This window comes from Barbatula barbatula (genome assembly GCF_947034865.1).
Source record: "Barbatula barbatula genome assembly, chromosome: 6".
Classification (NCBI taxonomy): Eukaryota; Metazoa; Chordata; class Actinopteri; order Cypriniformes; family Nemacheilidae; genus Barbatula; species Barbatula barbatula.
Genome location: NC_136765.1, coordinates 16,794,684 through 16,810,608, shown reverse-complemented (window position 1 = coordinate 16,810,608; position 15,925 = coordinate 16,794,684). Strand labels below are relative to the sequence as shown.

The 15,925-nt window shown below is 39.4% G+C and overlaps 1 protein-coding gene across 1 annotated transcript; it reads right to left on the bottom strand.

Moving 5' to 3' along the window:
• Window positions 1-1,946: 1,946 nt before the first annotated feature.
• On the bottom strand, window positions 1,947-12,633 carry ythdf2 (YTH N6-methyladenosine RNA binding protein F2). The gene is made up of 6 exons (XM_079459032.1): window positions 12,360-12,633; window positions 12,173-12,197; window positions 11,435-11,514; window positions 8,588-10,201; window positions 4,135-4,197; window positions 1,947-3,910 (listed from the first exon to the last, which is right to left on the bottom strand). Exons 1-6 carry the CDS (start codon window positions 12,384-12,386, stop codon window positions 3,887-3,889), a joined length of 1,833 nt encoding a protein of 610 aa, XP_079315158.1. The 5' UTR covers window positions 12,387-12,633; the 3' UTR covers window positions 1,947-3,886.
• Window positions 12,634-15,925: the final 3,292 nt, after the last annotated feature.

Here is a 15,925-nt window from a genome sequence, read left to right as displayed (position 1 = left end):
AAGGACATTTAGACGAACCTTTTACATATTCGTTTGAAACTAATCGGTCCCTTGGTGTAGTATAAAAATGATTTTATTATGTAAATGCTGAAAGGCTGTCTTTGCAGACATGGCCAGGCGTTACTAATGGCAAAATACACGCGCGCTGTTGATAATGCGCTGAACGCACGCGGCTGCCCGACTGTCAACAGACTGATAAACGGAGCGCTCGCCCCTCACCGCGCGCACAATCCGAAAGACAACGACAGTGGAATAAAAGGCGAAAATGCCGTCTGGGTTACCAGAAGAACCTGAAGTAAATCGGAAATTCACAACAGCCATTGCTCTTCAACCCGAGACTGATTGAGTTCAGGCCTGCATCAGCATCTCTTTGTTATGCAGGCGCAGTCTGTTATCAGGGTGGCCAAACGGAAATGATAAAAGCCTGAAAATCACAACGGACTTGCTGTGTCCTGCATGCTAGTCATGTATTTGGAAATGAAGGCCTAATTGTTCCATAGGAGTGCAACATAACACTATACATTTCATGCACGGTAAAATAATCCATCAAATTCAAAATGTGAAAAGAAAACACATTTCTTTTTACTCAATTAACACTTTCACAATATTCTTTAGCCTCAGTATTGTAACTGCTATCTATGAAGCAGACTGTTATATTTTTTTCAGAAACAGCAGACAGACAGCATCAGGCTACACCAACGTTTTTGAGACACGTGCCGCCCCTACCCCCTTTATGTTCTCTGGGGATCCCCAGAGGTCCCTGAGGAGAGGAGGCCGAGGTCAAAGTAGGGCCCCTCAGGCGGCTGGATGTAGACAGACAGGAGGCCGAACCATGTGCTGTATCTTATCCCCTCTCCATATGTGAAACACTCCCTATGATATCCATGGCACACACACAGAAATAACAAACACACCAGCATTTCAACACTGTATCTCACACATATGCATATTGTCAGGTAGGCTCCGTATTATAGCAAAATGTCAAATGACTGATTCAGAGACATTATTCAATCTTCTCCTTACAGCTATCAATTAAAAGGTTTTATTGATAGTGTGACCTGACAACCATAGCAACGCTTTATAGATCGTTTAATTTGTTTAAAATGGTTTATGAAATAAGTCTTTACAAAATACATACTAAACCACGATTTGAATTTGTGTCTCCCGCCTTTACCCCCATTACCATTTTGAAACTCATGGTGATAGCATTCTGAAATACTGTACAATGACTGGTGTATGTCAAAAACATTTATTTTGCTGGATATGTTTAAAATTATTTGGACTTTTGATTGCAAGGTGAAGACAAACAGAAATAAAATGTAAAACAGAAATTGTGCCTCTTTCTTTACACCCTACATAAAACAAACAGGGATGTGTTTTAAATAGTCAAATATTAGATTTAGGGGAAACTATTTTTGTAAATGATTAAAATGACAACACTCCTGACTGACTGACTCTCCTTCACACCAGTACAGGCGCTGAAAAGGCGCACGAAAAGTGAACACCTAACACCCTCTGTTGGACAACCAGTTTCAATTCCACATTTTGTCGCCATTTTATTTAATCATGACAAAAGGGCGAAAACACAGAACCATTGTGATGCAGTGGCACGCATCTTAGATGTAAAGTATATATACTTAACTTATTTTCAGGAATATGAAGGCAGGGTTTTTCCTAAACACGTGGGAACTCCCTTTTACACATAAATATAAATCGTGCATCCGCGTTTAAGTGAAACAGCGCCACCTGAAGCCCGTTTTAGAAACCGGAAGCTGGTAATAAATTAAATTTCGCAGATATAACACGCCATCAGCTACGCATAATCATAATTTTGCTTTTTATTTATTACTAGTTATATTGCACTTATGCTTTTTGTTGTCCATATGCTGTTCCAATTGCTTCCATTGTTTACCCCACTTGTAAGTCGCTTTGGATAAACGCGTCTGCTGAATGACAAAATTTAACCATGATTACAGTCTTTTGACGAAAATCACTAACTATTAGTTTTTTTTCTAGTAGAAGGATAGCGAGAAAACCTTGGTTATACAGTGACCTATATAGCAGTCAAAAATCAAACTGATGTTTCCTATTTGTTATAAACTCCTTGTAAACATACTTCGGGGAAAAACACTTGCCACTGGGAATACAGTAAATCAGTTTGAAACATGCATCTTTACAAAAAATGTGTGTCACAATTAATGACCATTTAAACAAGATACAAAACCTTGCATACCTGTCAAAACACAAATCTTCAACTTGTACCACCACAGTAAGAATATAATGCAAATTAAAGTGATATACCTTACCAAAAATGAAAAATCTGCAATCATTTTCTCACCCTCATGCCATTTCAAACAATGGAAAGTAACTTTCTTTTGCAGAACAAAAGATATTTTAAAGAATGTTGGTAGCCGAACATTGACTTGCATTGTTTTTTGTCCATACAATAGAAGTGAGCGGGTACCGCCGTTGTGGGGTTAACAACATTCTTCAAAATATCATCTTTTGTGATCTGCGTTAGAAGTCACACAGGTTTGAAATGAGAACAGGGTGAGTAAATAGCATTTTCATTTTTGGCTGAACTATCAAAATGAATCCCATGTAATACCACGTTTCTGGTCATTTTAATCCACTCCTTCAAAAAGCAAACAGACTTTAAGCTTTGTGCAGCATCTTTATTCTGACACTGCTAAATGCCAGCAGTTTTTGCAGGAGTCGTTTAATGCACTGACATGAACATGGTAGAAGAGGGTTAAGTGTGCAGACAGCTAGTGTGGAACAGAAGTGTGGGTGCTGGGTGGGACCAGGCAGTTTAGCACACAGGTTAGTGCGTGGGATAATATTTAGTCAAACAAGGGGAAAATGCAACACACAAGTTCTGCCGAGTATACCACATTTATTTTTAATGAACTGATTATGAAAAAGAGAGAGTGCAAGGCCCATCTCAATGCAGACTTAAGAAACGGAAGAGAAAGACGAGAAAGGAAAAAATGACGGGAGAAGAGCAGCCCATAGCAACAATTTTTTTTAACTTGAAAAAGGAGTAAATGGAAAATAAGCTGACAACTGTCAAACACGGCCCCTTTTGTACACTATAAAACTGATCCAATGACCAAAGCCTAAACTCAACAAATTTGCTTCTCTGTTTACCTTCCCCCACCAAACACCCTCTATTACCAACACAAAAACAAAAAACAAAACTGGAACAGAAATACAACTCAGGACAATCCTGCACAATCATTTGATTTCTTTGTATTACAACTTTTTTCCAATATATAATCATGGCAGAGGGCTGTAGACAATTCTTTTTCCGAAGGTAACAATGCTTTATACTGACTACTAGCCAATTACCAACAATGGAACATCCACTGAAAAGGCAACGCCCACTTTGTGTTCTGATTGGATAGTTTGGATCCAATAAAGAGGGGGAGGGCTTAACAGAGTAATGGGGAAATGCCTATACAGGATCCAGGCACTAGAAATCAACATTAAAAAACTCAAATATTCCAGTAAGAGAGAAGCAAAAGCCTTGTGCTTGGACTGTAAAACCAGATGTTTCTCTTTAAGAAAAAAGAACAGAAAATGGGGAGAAAAATAAGAGGCAGCGGAACAAAAATGGGACCAAAAAAGGAAGTACTGGGTTCACTATTAGAATCCGATAGAATTATTAAGTTGTAGTCCTATGTATAATCACGTCATGTTCTTTTACTACAAGTTCGAAGTAAGTCTTTTAGGTCAACAGAAAATCAAAGAGTCTTCATTTAGTTTTTTCCTTGTTTTGAATCCTTGGTTAAATCTTTCTCCTAAGAAATTTCTGAAAATATCTGGTTGTATTATTGGGGAGATAGCACAGGGCCTGTCAGTCTTTTGCCCAAACCAGTGCTTGTTACTTCACACGTCCTTGGCGATCCTGGAAAAACAAAATATATATAATTAGCAATGCACACTGGCAGGATGATTTAGAAATTACAAGGTTTTTATATTATGTACATCAACTTCACAATTTTCTCAGGTGGCAAAAGTAAAAAATAATTAATATTTTATTTTGTATTGTAACCACAAGTAAAACAACAGAGACTAATTTACGAACACATTTGCAGATAAAGGATAAGTTGAATCTACAAGATGTATTACCTGCATTCTGTAGTGGCTCCGACTGGAGTTACTGGAGTATGGATCACTCCCTTGAACCTCCACCTGCCCAGAAACAAAAACATGGTTGTCAAGTTCACTTCAACTACTATGAAGCAACCCTCAAAACAAACTACAGAAAGTAGGAACATACACTACTAAAAAATACATTATGCAGCTGTGAATCTCCTGTATCAAGCACATAAACACTTTAGTCCCAAACTTTAAGTGAAGCCTGAACAACTGTTCCAACTTGTACTGTACAACCTGACCAAGTAAACATTTAATTACAGTCTTAAATTTGAAATTAAATAGTATTGTTGCGGTTTTAAATCAATTTACAAAGTTACTTAAGAAATTCAACAGGACTTGTCGGAAGCACAGAGGAGGAAACAATTCAGGAAAACAAATATTTCCATTTTAAGTCCTATTATTGGGACATCAGTAAAACTGCAGCATAAAGCCATTACAACCTATTTGCCTAAAACATTACACTTTCTGTTAAAAGCACAGGCCCACAAGAATGTCAGCCTACAAACACAGAAAAAAAAACCTGTAAAAAAGTATTTTCTAGACCTCAATTCCCATCATTTACTTACTCCCCCACAAATGAAAAACTTGAGCGTCAACCGCACCAAAAAAATAGAACAGAAAACATGTCAATTCAACATGCAACTTTCATTTTGATAAATACTTGGTCAAAATAATATAAATACCTCTTCTCACAAAATAAAAACACTACTGTACAAACAAAGGTGGTAAAAGAAGAGATGGTCAGATTAATTAAGTTATCATCCAAACTTTTTTGTGCCATTTGAGAAGAAAAGTCCATCATGTGTTCTGTCACGGTTTTGTAAAAGGCACACACACACAAAAGCTGAAATAAGCATAGGCTGCTTAGAAATGCTTGTCGTGTTACTTGAGAATTGATGTGGCTGAAAAAAAGAACTAACAAACACAACACACAGATGTTCTTTTGTAGTTCTGAACAAAACAGACAAAGCCTCCAGCACACCTGTGGGAGTTAAGGTGGGTTTAACCCCAAGTTTTTGAACTGTGTTTTTTGTCATTTGACACACTAGCACCCTGGTCAAACAAGAGACAATCAGCTGCTTGTACAAACCACATAACTGCATGATTCCTGTATCATTACAAACAACAACATCTGTGCAGCATTTACCAAACTGCATTAAACATGTTTATTCGATTTTAATTTTACCCATACACAAAGTAGTGTACGACATAGGGCTGGACAATAATTCAATAATAATAATAATATCGATCTTGACAAAATTAATTTATTTAACAGTGATGATTTTTAAACACCTTTTCGATTTATCAATATACATTACACGTCAGGGTCTGAGCCCTTACTGCGCACCGCAGCAGCTTTACTGGTGTTATGGAGAGGCACATTGTTGTGCCCCAGAATAAATCTCTAGTTTTAAGTTTAACAATTTTTGTCTGTATATTCATTTACGAAACGGATCCGCAACTTACATATGCTTGTAAAAAGCGACGCAACCGGACATAAACCGTATACACGCAGAAATCCTACAGTTTGTGTTTCCTTTCTGCAGCATTTAGTCCTACCTCTTCATTGAATTGGATAAAAGCATCTGCTTAATGACTAAAATGATTAACGATAAAGAGCCTCAGGTTTTTACCTTAAACAGAATAAAAATAAAGTTAAACGTGGCACGTCCTGTGTCGGGAGTAAACGTTGAACCTGATTACGCACACGCATGCGTAAGGAACGCTTCTCGTCCAGTGGCCACTGCTGGTTTGCAAGTCTCCATCAATAATAAGGTGTTTGTGAAGAAAGTCTTGACTTCCAACTCAAGGATTAAATGTTGTTGTTTACATGGTGTGCGACAGCCATGATGACAAAGTTATAACGGATCATCTCATTTGACCTAAAATACACGTTTTGTCAGACAGTAAACACAAACTAGTTTCAATGTCAATTTGGAGGACAGAATGGCAAATTTCATACAGTTTTTTAAAGCTAAGAAACTGAAGCATCTGCACGAAAGACAGTGTAACTAATTTAAATGGTTCTTAATGTCAAATTACATGAGAGCATGGCAAATCTTGTACATAGTTTTGAAAAAATAAACTGAAAATACGGTAATACATAAAATTCAGTGGCCGTTAATAAATGAAGATGATTAATTTAGATGAATATGTCAAAGGCAGGCTTTCAAGAAAAAAGTAATGAGAAGCCTATACCCAAGAGCTTTGAAGAAAAGCTCTATGCTTTAAAGCACATTTTGAAGTTATGGAATTATGCTTTGAAGCACATTTAGAGATGTTATTCTTTCTTTTATTGGTATCATGATTCTAAAATTGGATACTTACACAAGGTCTAAACAAAAAATACTGGCATCTAGAATGGTTCTCTCAACTTATATCTAACTTTTTTGTCCTATTGTTCATAACGTAATTGGAATTATATCGTATCGACCGAAATAAATATATTTCAATATAAATATTAGCTATTAGTGTCCAGCCCTAGTACGACACAAATTTATTTTGTAGCAGACAAACTCAGAAGCCTAAAGGTACAGAAAAAAATATGTGAAAGGAAATGTGAAAGAAATCAGCAGGTTTTGTATTTTTTTAGCATATTTTTTTTCTTTAATGCAATGCCACACTATACGGCTATGTTCATGGTGAGAGATATGTTCAATTAAAAATAATAAAACTAAATAAGCCTTTTAGGATTAATTTTTCCTCTTTAAAGTGATACTTCTCCGAAAAAAGAAATTTGTCATTTGTGATGCGATCTAGGGAAAACCCAACACATGTTGAAAATGTATATAACAGTTTTGATACCATATGAAATCTGGATTCAAGCCCTTTCCAAATTTTCAATTTTGCACATATCTTGTATGTAGTAACAAATGGCTATATGAAGTCGGCAGAGTGCTATGATCTTCAGGAATGGAATTTGGAGGAAAACGGGTTTAAAGTCAGGTGATGAAAATAAAAGCACAACAGTCAAGTATCATAAGTAAAAGTAACTTTACAGTGGTAAGACTTACTCTAAATAACAAAACAAAAATTCCTAGTGTATAAATCTATAAAAATACTGTATAAAACGAAAATAAGGAAAATGGTGCTGGGCACACAAGAGCTGTCAGGAGTGCTACGAGCACTATCACTACACAAGAACCTTAGCAAACATTACAGAAAATAACTAGCAAGTAGTGAAGCAAGTTTTAAGTGATAAACTCCCGGTGCTCCAGATGGTGAGACCAGTGATATCACAAAAAAACTTGGCAAACCGTAGTTTACACAGGACTGGCAGAAAATGTGCATTGTTACACCATCATTATTCGTTATGTGGTTTATTGTAGTTTTAAGATATGAGTGATTTTTTTATCAGCTCCGTTGGCATGTTCTTAAACATCAGCCACTATAAATCGCTATTTTTCAGCAATAAACAAGTTAATTTTGTCACAATATGTTCAGAGATGATAGACAAGAGGTTATAGAACATTATTTTAATTAAAAACCAATTTTGACAAAAATGTACTTTCTATTTTTCATATTTCTGTAAACGACATTTGACGGGTTTTCCATGATTGCATCACATTTAATTCCAAAGCTGTGTAAATTTCTTTGTTTAGCTGAACACACAGGAAGATATCTTTAAGATTGTCAAATCTGACTTCCATGGTATTTATTTTCCCTATGGCAGTAAGTAAGTGGATGAGATCTGACATTCTTCCAAATTTCTTCCTATGTGTTCAGTAAATTTAAACAGATTTGGAACAATCTGGGTGTGAGTAAATGATGACAGAAGTTTTTTTTGGGGTAAACTATCCCTTTAAGACAAAGTTTGGAATGTTTCACATATGAAGAACGGGTAACACTTTACAATTAAAATCGTATTTGTTAACATATTTAAATGCATTAACTAACATGAAGTATCAATGAGCAATAGCGTTTCAGCGTGCATTAAGTATTTTTTCATATTTCATGGTGCATAAATGTTAATTACAACATTTAATTTGAAAGATGTTTCTGTAAATGCTCAAATTACCCAAGATTAATGAATGCTGTAGAAGCATAAGTTAGTTCACAATAGCGAATACTTTAATTGTTAACAAATACAACTTGTTTGTGAAGCGTAACAAAAGGACTTAAAAAGGACCGTTCATCCAGAAATAAAACTTCTGTAATAATTTACTCAGCCCTGAGTTATTCCAAATCTGTATACATTTCTTTGTTCCGATTAACACAGAAAAAGATTTTTGTAAGCAGTTCTTGGCCACCATTGACTACAATGTACAAAATGACAAACAGATTTCCTTCTATGGTAGTTAATGGTGGCCATAAGCAAATGTATACAGATTTGGAATAGCTTGAGGGAGAGTAAATGAACAGAATTTTGATTCGTGGGCGAACTCAGAAAAAGCAGATTTAGCTCCTTGAAGAATCAGGTTACCTTTTTCACACACTCCTCCTCTTCCTGACGTTTCTCATAGTGCGAGAAGTCATCAAAAATGGAGGTGGTGTGCTTGTAACTTGCAATGATCTTCAGCACCTGACGTGCCTTATCCAACGGAACTTCCTGCGTGTCACGGGAGTTGGTGACCGGTTTGTTTTCGTTGTTTTCCAGACGGATGTGCCTCAGTTGGCTGTTTGGAACGTCCTTCACAAAGATCCAGCGCACGTCAAACCGACCCTTCCATTTGTCCTGTGACCACACACCTGCACAGGTGTTGTAGTCCACGGGCGAGCGCATCTCAGCTACGCCACAGAAGTGCCCACTTCCATTTACACTGAAGAGCAGGTAGAGTGGCCCTTTGTTGGCCAGTGAACGGTACGCAGCGTCCAGACGCTTATTGCCATGTTCCGTGCTGCACCAGATATTGTACTTAATGGAGCGATGGATGTCATCCTCTGAGTAGCTCTTGATGATGAAGACGCGACCGTGCTTAGGATTCCAGTCAAAGTCCTTGGGATTGTAGTTGTTCACCATACGCAACTTCTCCAGAACCGGGTGGGGCTCTGCTGGAACAGCAACTCCACCCATTCCTGAATTCGGAGGGGATTGGCCAGGTCCACCCACCGCATCGGTGAAGCCGTTGGTACGGTTACGCGGGGGAACCCAGCGGGTTGGTTGAGAAGGTTGAGGGGGGCCTTGCGACAAGGGAGGTGGGACAGCACCTTGCTGCCCACCGGGGGGAAGAGGATGTTGCCCATGCTGACCAGCAGGAGCCACCAGCTGTCCATTGCTGAGTGGTAGCTGCGGCACCCCTCCTGCAGTTGTGCCCGGTTGAGGGGACGACTGATTGGGTGGCTGACCGTTGGTGGGCATGGAAGCCTGATGTGGGGTTGCTGTTTTAGGCACTGTCCCCTTGTTATCCCATGTTCCAATATCCATGTTATGTTTGATTGGAGGAGGTGGCAAATTTGACCCACCAAGTCCTCCCTTGGTTTTCAGCTTAGGCTGTGGTTTGGCAGGCTTGCTGGCAATGTCCGCCCAAGATGCAGTTTTTGGGGGAGCCATGGAGGCCGGAGGCATAATGGGAGCTGCCGACACTTGACTCAGTGGCCCTCCGGGAAGTCCAGAACCGACAACTTTGGGTGCCATGTCGGCAGCCCCGATCTTAAGCCCCGCCATGCCTTGATCCAAGCTATTCATTCCTACTGCCTTGTTGAGTGGCTCGTTGGCTGCAAAGGTAGACTGTCCATCAATCATAGCACCTCCTAACGTGCTTGGAGCGTAGGCATAACTGCTGCTGTAACCTGAATTCTGTGTGGACTGTCCCTGAGAGCTGCTGTTTCCCCAGGCCAAGTCAATCCCACTAGGGAAAAAGTTGAAGCCATGCTGTCCCAAGAAAGGGTTGTTTCCCAGTGCGCCGGACTGGCCAAACATGGCATCTGGGAGGAAGTGATGCTCCCCATTGCTAAGCTGTCCATAGGAGGCCAGGTAAGGCATGGGGGGGTCACCGCCAGTAGACCATGCTGCTTCATTCAGCGAGTAGGTAAAGCCTATAGAGGGGCTGTAGTAACTGGGCATGTAGGAGTCGGACATGGCCGTATAGGCATTGCTCTGCAAAAACAAAACCATAAATGAGTCAGCAGTCAAATTTGTTAATGCAAACCAGTGTCATCAAAGTGTTGTAATAACAAATGTGTTATATTAACAAGTGATGAAAAACAGTTAATAAGGTCAAACAAATATTCAACCGGTTAATAATCTGCCTTGCTGATTAAGTCATTTAAATATTCCCACTCATCAAATTATTAACACTAGCTTGACAGCACATCAAAATGAGACGTATAGATCGGCGCACGTAAGCGGAGCAGAGAGCACCTCACTGAAAATTTCGTTTCACTCGCTGAATACGCTCGCCCAGCCCTCTTGGCGATTTGCTTTTTCGCTGCTGGACTACAGCCCCACGTACAACGCATAAGCCTGAATAATAGCACAATGGCACACGAGTCAATTACAAATGCCTTGTCCATTTGCAAATATTCTTAATCAGTTATCATACTGTTATTTCAGGCATTCTTTAACTAAAACGGTCATAGAGCAAACCCACTGCTCCACTCACATGCTCTGATATAAATGCAATGCCAAACATTAAATGACATGGTGCACCAAAAGAATGTCAGTCCTAAAATAAATTATCTTGGATGTTTAGAACTGGGCTTCACAAACACTTGTGATTGTTTGTAGACTGGGTCCCCCCTAAAGTACACAACTATTAGTCTTCATTTTTTCAACACTAGCAATCAGCTTTGTGAGGGCAGCAAGTGACATAAGATTCCCTACAAAAGATCCCAGCATTCCTTTGACAGGGTGAAAAAACTAGCCCCTTTATTCATCCGTGTCCTATTTTCCTCAGTAGGAGGAACATTCATTGACAAAACAGCCATTATCATCACACATTACAGGGTTAGATAGTCAAGAATATTTTTTATTTCAATACGATTCTTTTAAGCGAGTCTGTTTGTGTACCCACTTTAAAAAATTTCAACTTTTTATCCATTCCTGGTGAACAATTGTGCAGAATTTCATGAAACTCATCAAGAAACATACCCTACATGACTGACAATCTGTCCGCGAGTATGACTTTAGGCCAAGTTTACACACCTTTTAATACAATTCTTTAGCCGATGCATAGAGAACCATAGCGACATCTTAATATGACAACAAAGCTCAGAGACCGGGATGCAAATATGGACCATAATTAATCCACAGAGAATAGGCAGCAAAAGTAATTGCCCTTCGTTCTCTCTATGGGTTCCATATTTTGTTCAGTCCTGAACAGAGACCTACCTGTCTGGGCTGAGCATTCAGGTAAGGCTCGAACTCATCATCGTTCAAAGTATCCTTTTGAGTGACAGCTCCGTTTTGCACTGGAAAAAATAAACAACAGTTAGGGACCACACTCAAGGTTTATCGTGACCTGTAGGGTAATGATACAGATGTGACAACTACTTATATCAACTATCATTTATTTCCAGAGAAACGAAACTAAACGTTTGCTGCTGCTGTTAAAATTTGACACATCGGAAGATTTGCGAATTAAACCAAAACCTTCAGAATTAAAAATATATAAAAAACATTTCCCCTCAACAGGTTCCTCCAAGCAGCGGGATTAACTCCAGCCTCTTCGTCAATGAGGGCGATACTCTGTTAAGGGCGTGCGAATCTAACACATTGCTACACCTGACAAACACCCCAAGAACAGTGCAAAGTAAACTATATAAGTGGGCGGTCAGGTGTTTAGCTTGTGTCACGCTTTCAGATGCACACTCGGCCTCACGAGTGCTAAACGGCTAACCAACGTGGGCTCTAAACACGAGCTTTTTCTAGATCCGCAAGTGACCAAAACAAGCCAACTCGTCTCCGATCAGACATCCCCGTTTAAGCACATGACTTGGGGTTGTTTTTAAGCGGATTTCAACGCTTAATTCAACCACGAAGTTAATATGTACAAACGGCCTGCTAACAGCAACAGCGCAGCACGAGACCCATTACAACTGACAAACATCACAGGAGCGCTTCACTTACCTTTGTTTGCTTGGCCTTTCGGTCTCTGGATTGGGTCCAGGTGATTCATGAAGGAGTGAGTGTGGAGAGGAAAGAGGGAGAATAAGTGAAGGTTTATATAAAGCTAAGGCCTGAACTCGCGCTGCGAGAGAAAAAAAACCGCCTCGACGCCACTTCGGCTCAATGCTCAAAAAATGCCTCTCTTTACCTGCTCCAGAAGGCTGCTGGCTGACATTTCTCTCTCCCCGGAGCCTGTGTGTTAGACTGCGCGTTTGTTTGCGGGTTAAAGCGAACGGAAAATGTGTGTTTTTAAGAGTGTTTGCGCCCGCGACTCTCTCTATCTCGCTACAGCTGCGGATCAGACACACAATGGCGGGCTGCAGTTCCTCCACACTTCAACATGGCCGAGGCGCCGCTGCACGTTTATCCGTGGCGGAACAGCGCCACACTGCGACCGGGAGGGTAATCAGGATGCCCTCATTGGGAACTACTGGGGGAAATTGTAAATATGTGTCACATTTCGAAAAATGAACGTCATGTTTACAGGTGTGTCATTTACGAAATCTAAAAATACAAAAACTAAATCAATTGGAAAATGTATAATTGGACAATTCCAATTAATTGGGAAAAATTGTAATGAAACCGATTTCGCCACGTTTTAACAAGCCCTGAAAATAAACCTGTTAAAATATCAATGTAACAAAGTAATTTCGGCAAGCCAAGGTCGTAATATCTAATGTAAAATATAAACCGACACAAGAAAATAAAAACACATGAAAGGGACAATTACACAACAGGTGCTGCGTGCAAACTAGTGAAAACTAAACTTAATTTTGGACAAAAATATAAATGAAAGCTGAAATAACTAAATTCAACTCAATAAAATATTGCGCCTCCACAGTGTGCTTTCTGTTAAAGAAAGAGAAAAGTAACGATTTCTGTGTGTTTTCCAAGGGTAAAACAAAACGATTCATAAAATAATTATAATGCTTCTATTAAAATTATGCGTTTAAGTTGTATTTATGTGGCGTGCTAATTAGCGTACAACGGTACAGCCACCTTTTTACCACTAGGTGTCGCCATTACAAGTACCATGAACCGCAGAATGATCCGGGTGCGCATTAGCCAATACAAAGGCAATGCGGACGTGGACGAAACGTAAAAAACACACCATAACGAGTCCTTCTTATACATCGTGACACAGGAGTTATATAGTAATTTTGAAAGTGAACTGAAGACTGAGAAGGCTGGCTAAAACTGGTTCCACTTAATCTCTGTTTTTCAATTAAATTTTATTGTAATGCATTTTATAGGCATAAGTGTAAATAACAAAAGTGGCAATTAAATTAATAAAACTGATAATACATTTGAATTAATATATATTTATAGGTGAGACACGAATGCGCTGTTAGAATCAGCAGAGAGTGACAATAATGAACAAACTATTAAGATCTTTTACTGAATGTGTATTGAACCCATTAGTAGCTCCGTCCCATAATTTATAAGCAGATGTCTTTGGTCCATTATTTGTAGGATCTTGTAAGATTGTTCTTGGTCGTCTAGTCTAGTGAATCACTAATAGAGTAAGTAATTAGAACTAATAAACCTTCTTGTTTTAGTTGTGTACTTTAAAATACTGTTGTTCATTGTGTTGACGTTTGTAGCTAAACCTTTTTTACAATTTGAAAAGTTTGTGTGTTTTAGGTTTTACAAAATTGTGCTTTTAAAAAAGTGTTTTTGTTGAGCGTGAATATAGTTATGTTATGCAAAGAACACTGAAAATGGGCAGCAAAGAGAGAGAGAGAGGGAGAGAGAGGGAGAGAGAGGGAGAGAGAGAGAGAGAGAGAGAGAGAGAGAGAGAGAGAGAGTTCCGTGGTAAGAGCATTGCGTTAACAATGCAAGGTTGTGGGTTCGATCCCAGGGGATTGCAGATACCTATGTATAAATGTAAAGGATAATGCAATGAAAGTCGCTTTGGATAAAAGCGTCTGCCAAATGCATAAATGTAAATGTAAACATGGAGTGCTGGTATGATCATTGCATTCAGTATGAACTAATATGCATTCCTGGTGTTCAGAGGCACCAAGGCCAAATGGCTGAAGTGTAAATTATGGCTGTTGCAGAGCAGCTTTGTAACTGCATCTACTTCAGCCCTGTCTTTCTTTCTTTCTTTCTTTCCGAGGATATAATGCCCTCCTGTGAGAAAGGAATGTTCAACAGAAGGGTGACAATTCTGCTACCCCTTTATGCATGCATACACACACACACACACACACACACGCGCACACGCGCACGCACACACGCACACACAAACTGAGGATGACATCAGCTGCTTGTCTACATCGCTTGGACACTTGACTTAAGGCTGCCAAAGGGGGAATGTAGCGCCTGTAAGTTACTTCAGTAATGCTGCTTGTTCCATACTATCCATACTGATTGGTTTAGCTTTTAATAAACAACCACAAGGAGAAAGTACCTCTGTTTGTGCAGACGTGATGCGAATGATACCTGGCGAGTGGGCACAGTTGAGCATATCTTATTTATAAAAAAATCCTCTGCTATAGCTGAAAAAGACAAACACCCCACAGCCCTGACCCCTGTTGGGGATGAGCTGGACCAGGCCCTAAATTCAGGCTGTTGTGTTTTAGAGCCTCCATATGTGAAAAAAACGGTCTTAGGCTGGGTTTAAATGGGCTTTTTAATTATGCTACAAAAATTACACTTATTTATATATTCCCAATAAACGTTTAACATATATCATAACCTGTGATCACCAGACTGAATTATTGGTTTAGCTTGCCTGAGAATTTTTTTCTAGCAAGAAGGGTCAAAACCAAACAGTGATGTAATCAGCGTTTATTTTCTGCTCATTCACAAACACACACACAAACTTTGAAAGACACAGACAGTAAATAAAACAGGAATAAAGACAAAAGGAGGGTAAAGAGAGAGAGAGAGAGAGAGAGAGAGAGGAAGGAGGGGCAGTCTGTCCTTCTCTGTTCCCTAGTTTGGTAACTAAAAGCTTTATATCAGGGGTCATACACTGTGGTTTCGGAGATTGTGATACAGACAGGATAAACATCACACGCATATAGTCATACAACCTGTTTTCTGAGTAATGACAAACGGCTTACTGTTCCAAAAAGGAAGGAACGAGTGATATGTGTTGCTGGGAAGATTTTGCTAGAGCAGAAAGGAGAGCGGGAGAGAAACATTGGCACAGTGAAAGAGAGCATGGGAGCAATTGGTCATGGTCATTAATACCATTGGTTGCTCCAACATTTGGTCATAGTGCAGAGTCTGTTTTAAACTCCATGATGCGTGTCGTCAGGAGCAGCTGTCCGTCACGCTGAAACCCTCAGCTCCCTGTTGCATTGCATCATTTCGTGATACCCTAAAAAAACACACCAATGGGAGGAAAGCTCCTCACAAGCCAAAGTTGTCTTTCGATGAGCAACAGCATGTCCACAAAGACCCCAGAACACATTCAGAGAACATGCCTTTTAAATGTCTGTAAAATGAGAGGCTAATGTTCTCAGACCTCTTGACCTGTAGCGGGAATATTTAAACAAATTTGACAGCATGACAGCAGTGTGGAGCTTCATCCTACTTTATTTCAAGTGTCGTGTGCTCATTCCTATATAACTCCATAATTGTACAAGTAGGGCCTATATTTTAGCTGTTGTTAAACTTCAATGTGCAAACATTTTGTGATTTTTATGTTTGGTGATTTCACAATAAATATCCATTGATAGTAGGTGTTATTTGAAAGAC

Coding starts and splice junctions, on each gene's coding strand:
- ythdf2 (XM_079459032.1), bottom strand. CDS start 12,386: ATGTCAGCCAGCAGCCTTCTGGAGCAG. Junction 10,202..11,434: donor TGAATGCTCAGCCCAGACAG/GTAGGTCTCTGT, acceptor TTGTTTTTGCAG/AGCAATGCCTATACGGCCAT. Junction 4,198..8,587: donor AGGAGGAGTGTGTGAAAAAG/GTAACCTGATTC, acceptor GTTTCTGGGCAG/GTGGAGGTTCAAGGGAGTGA.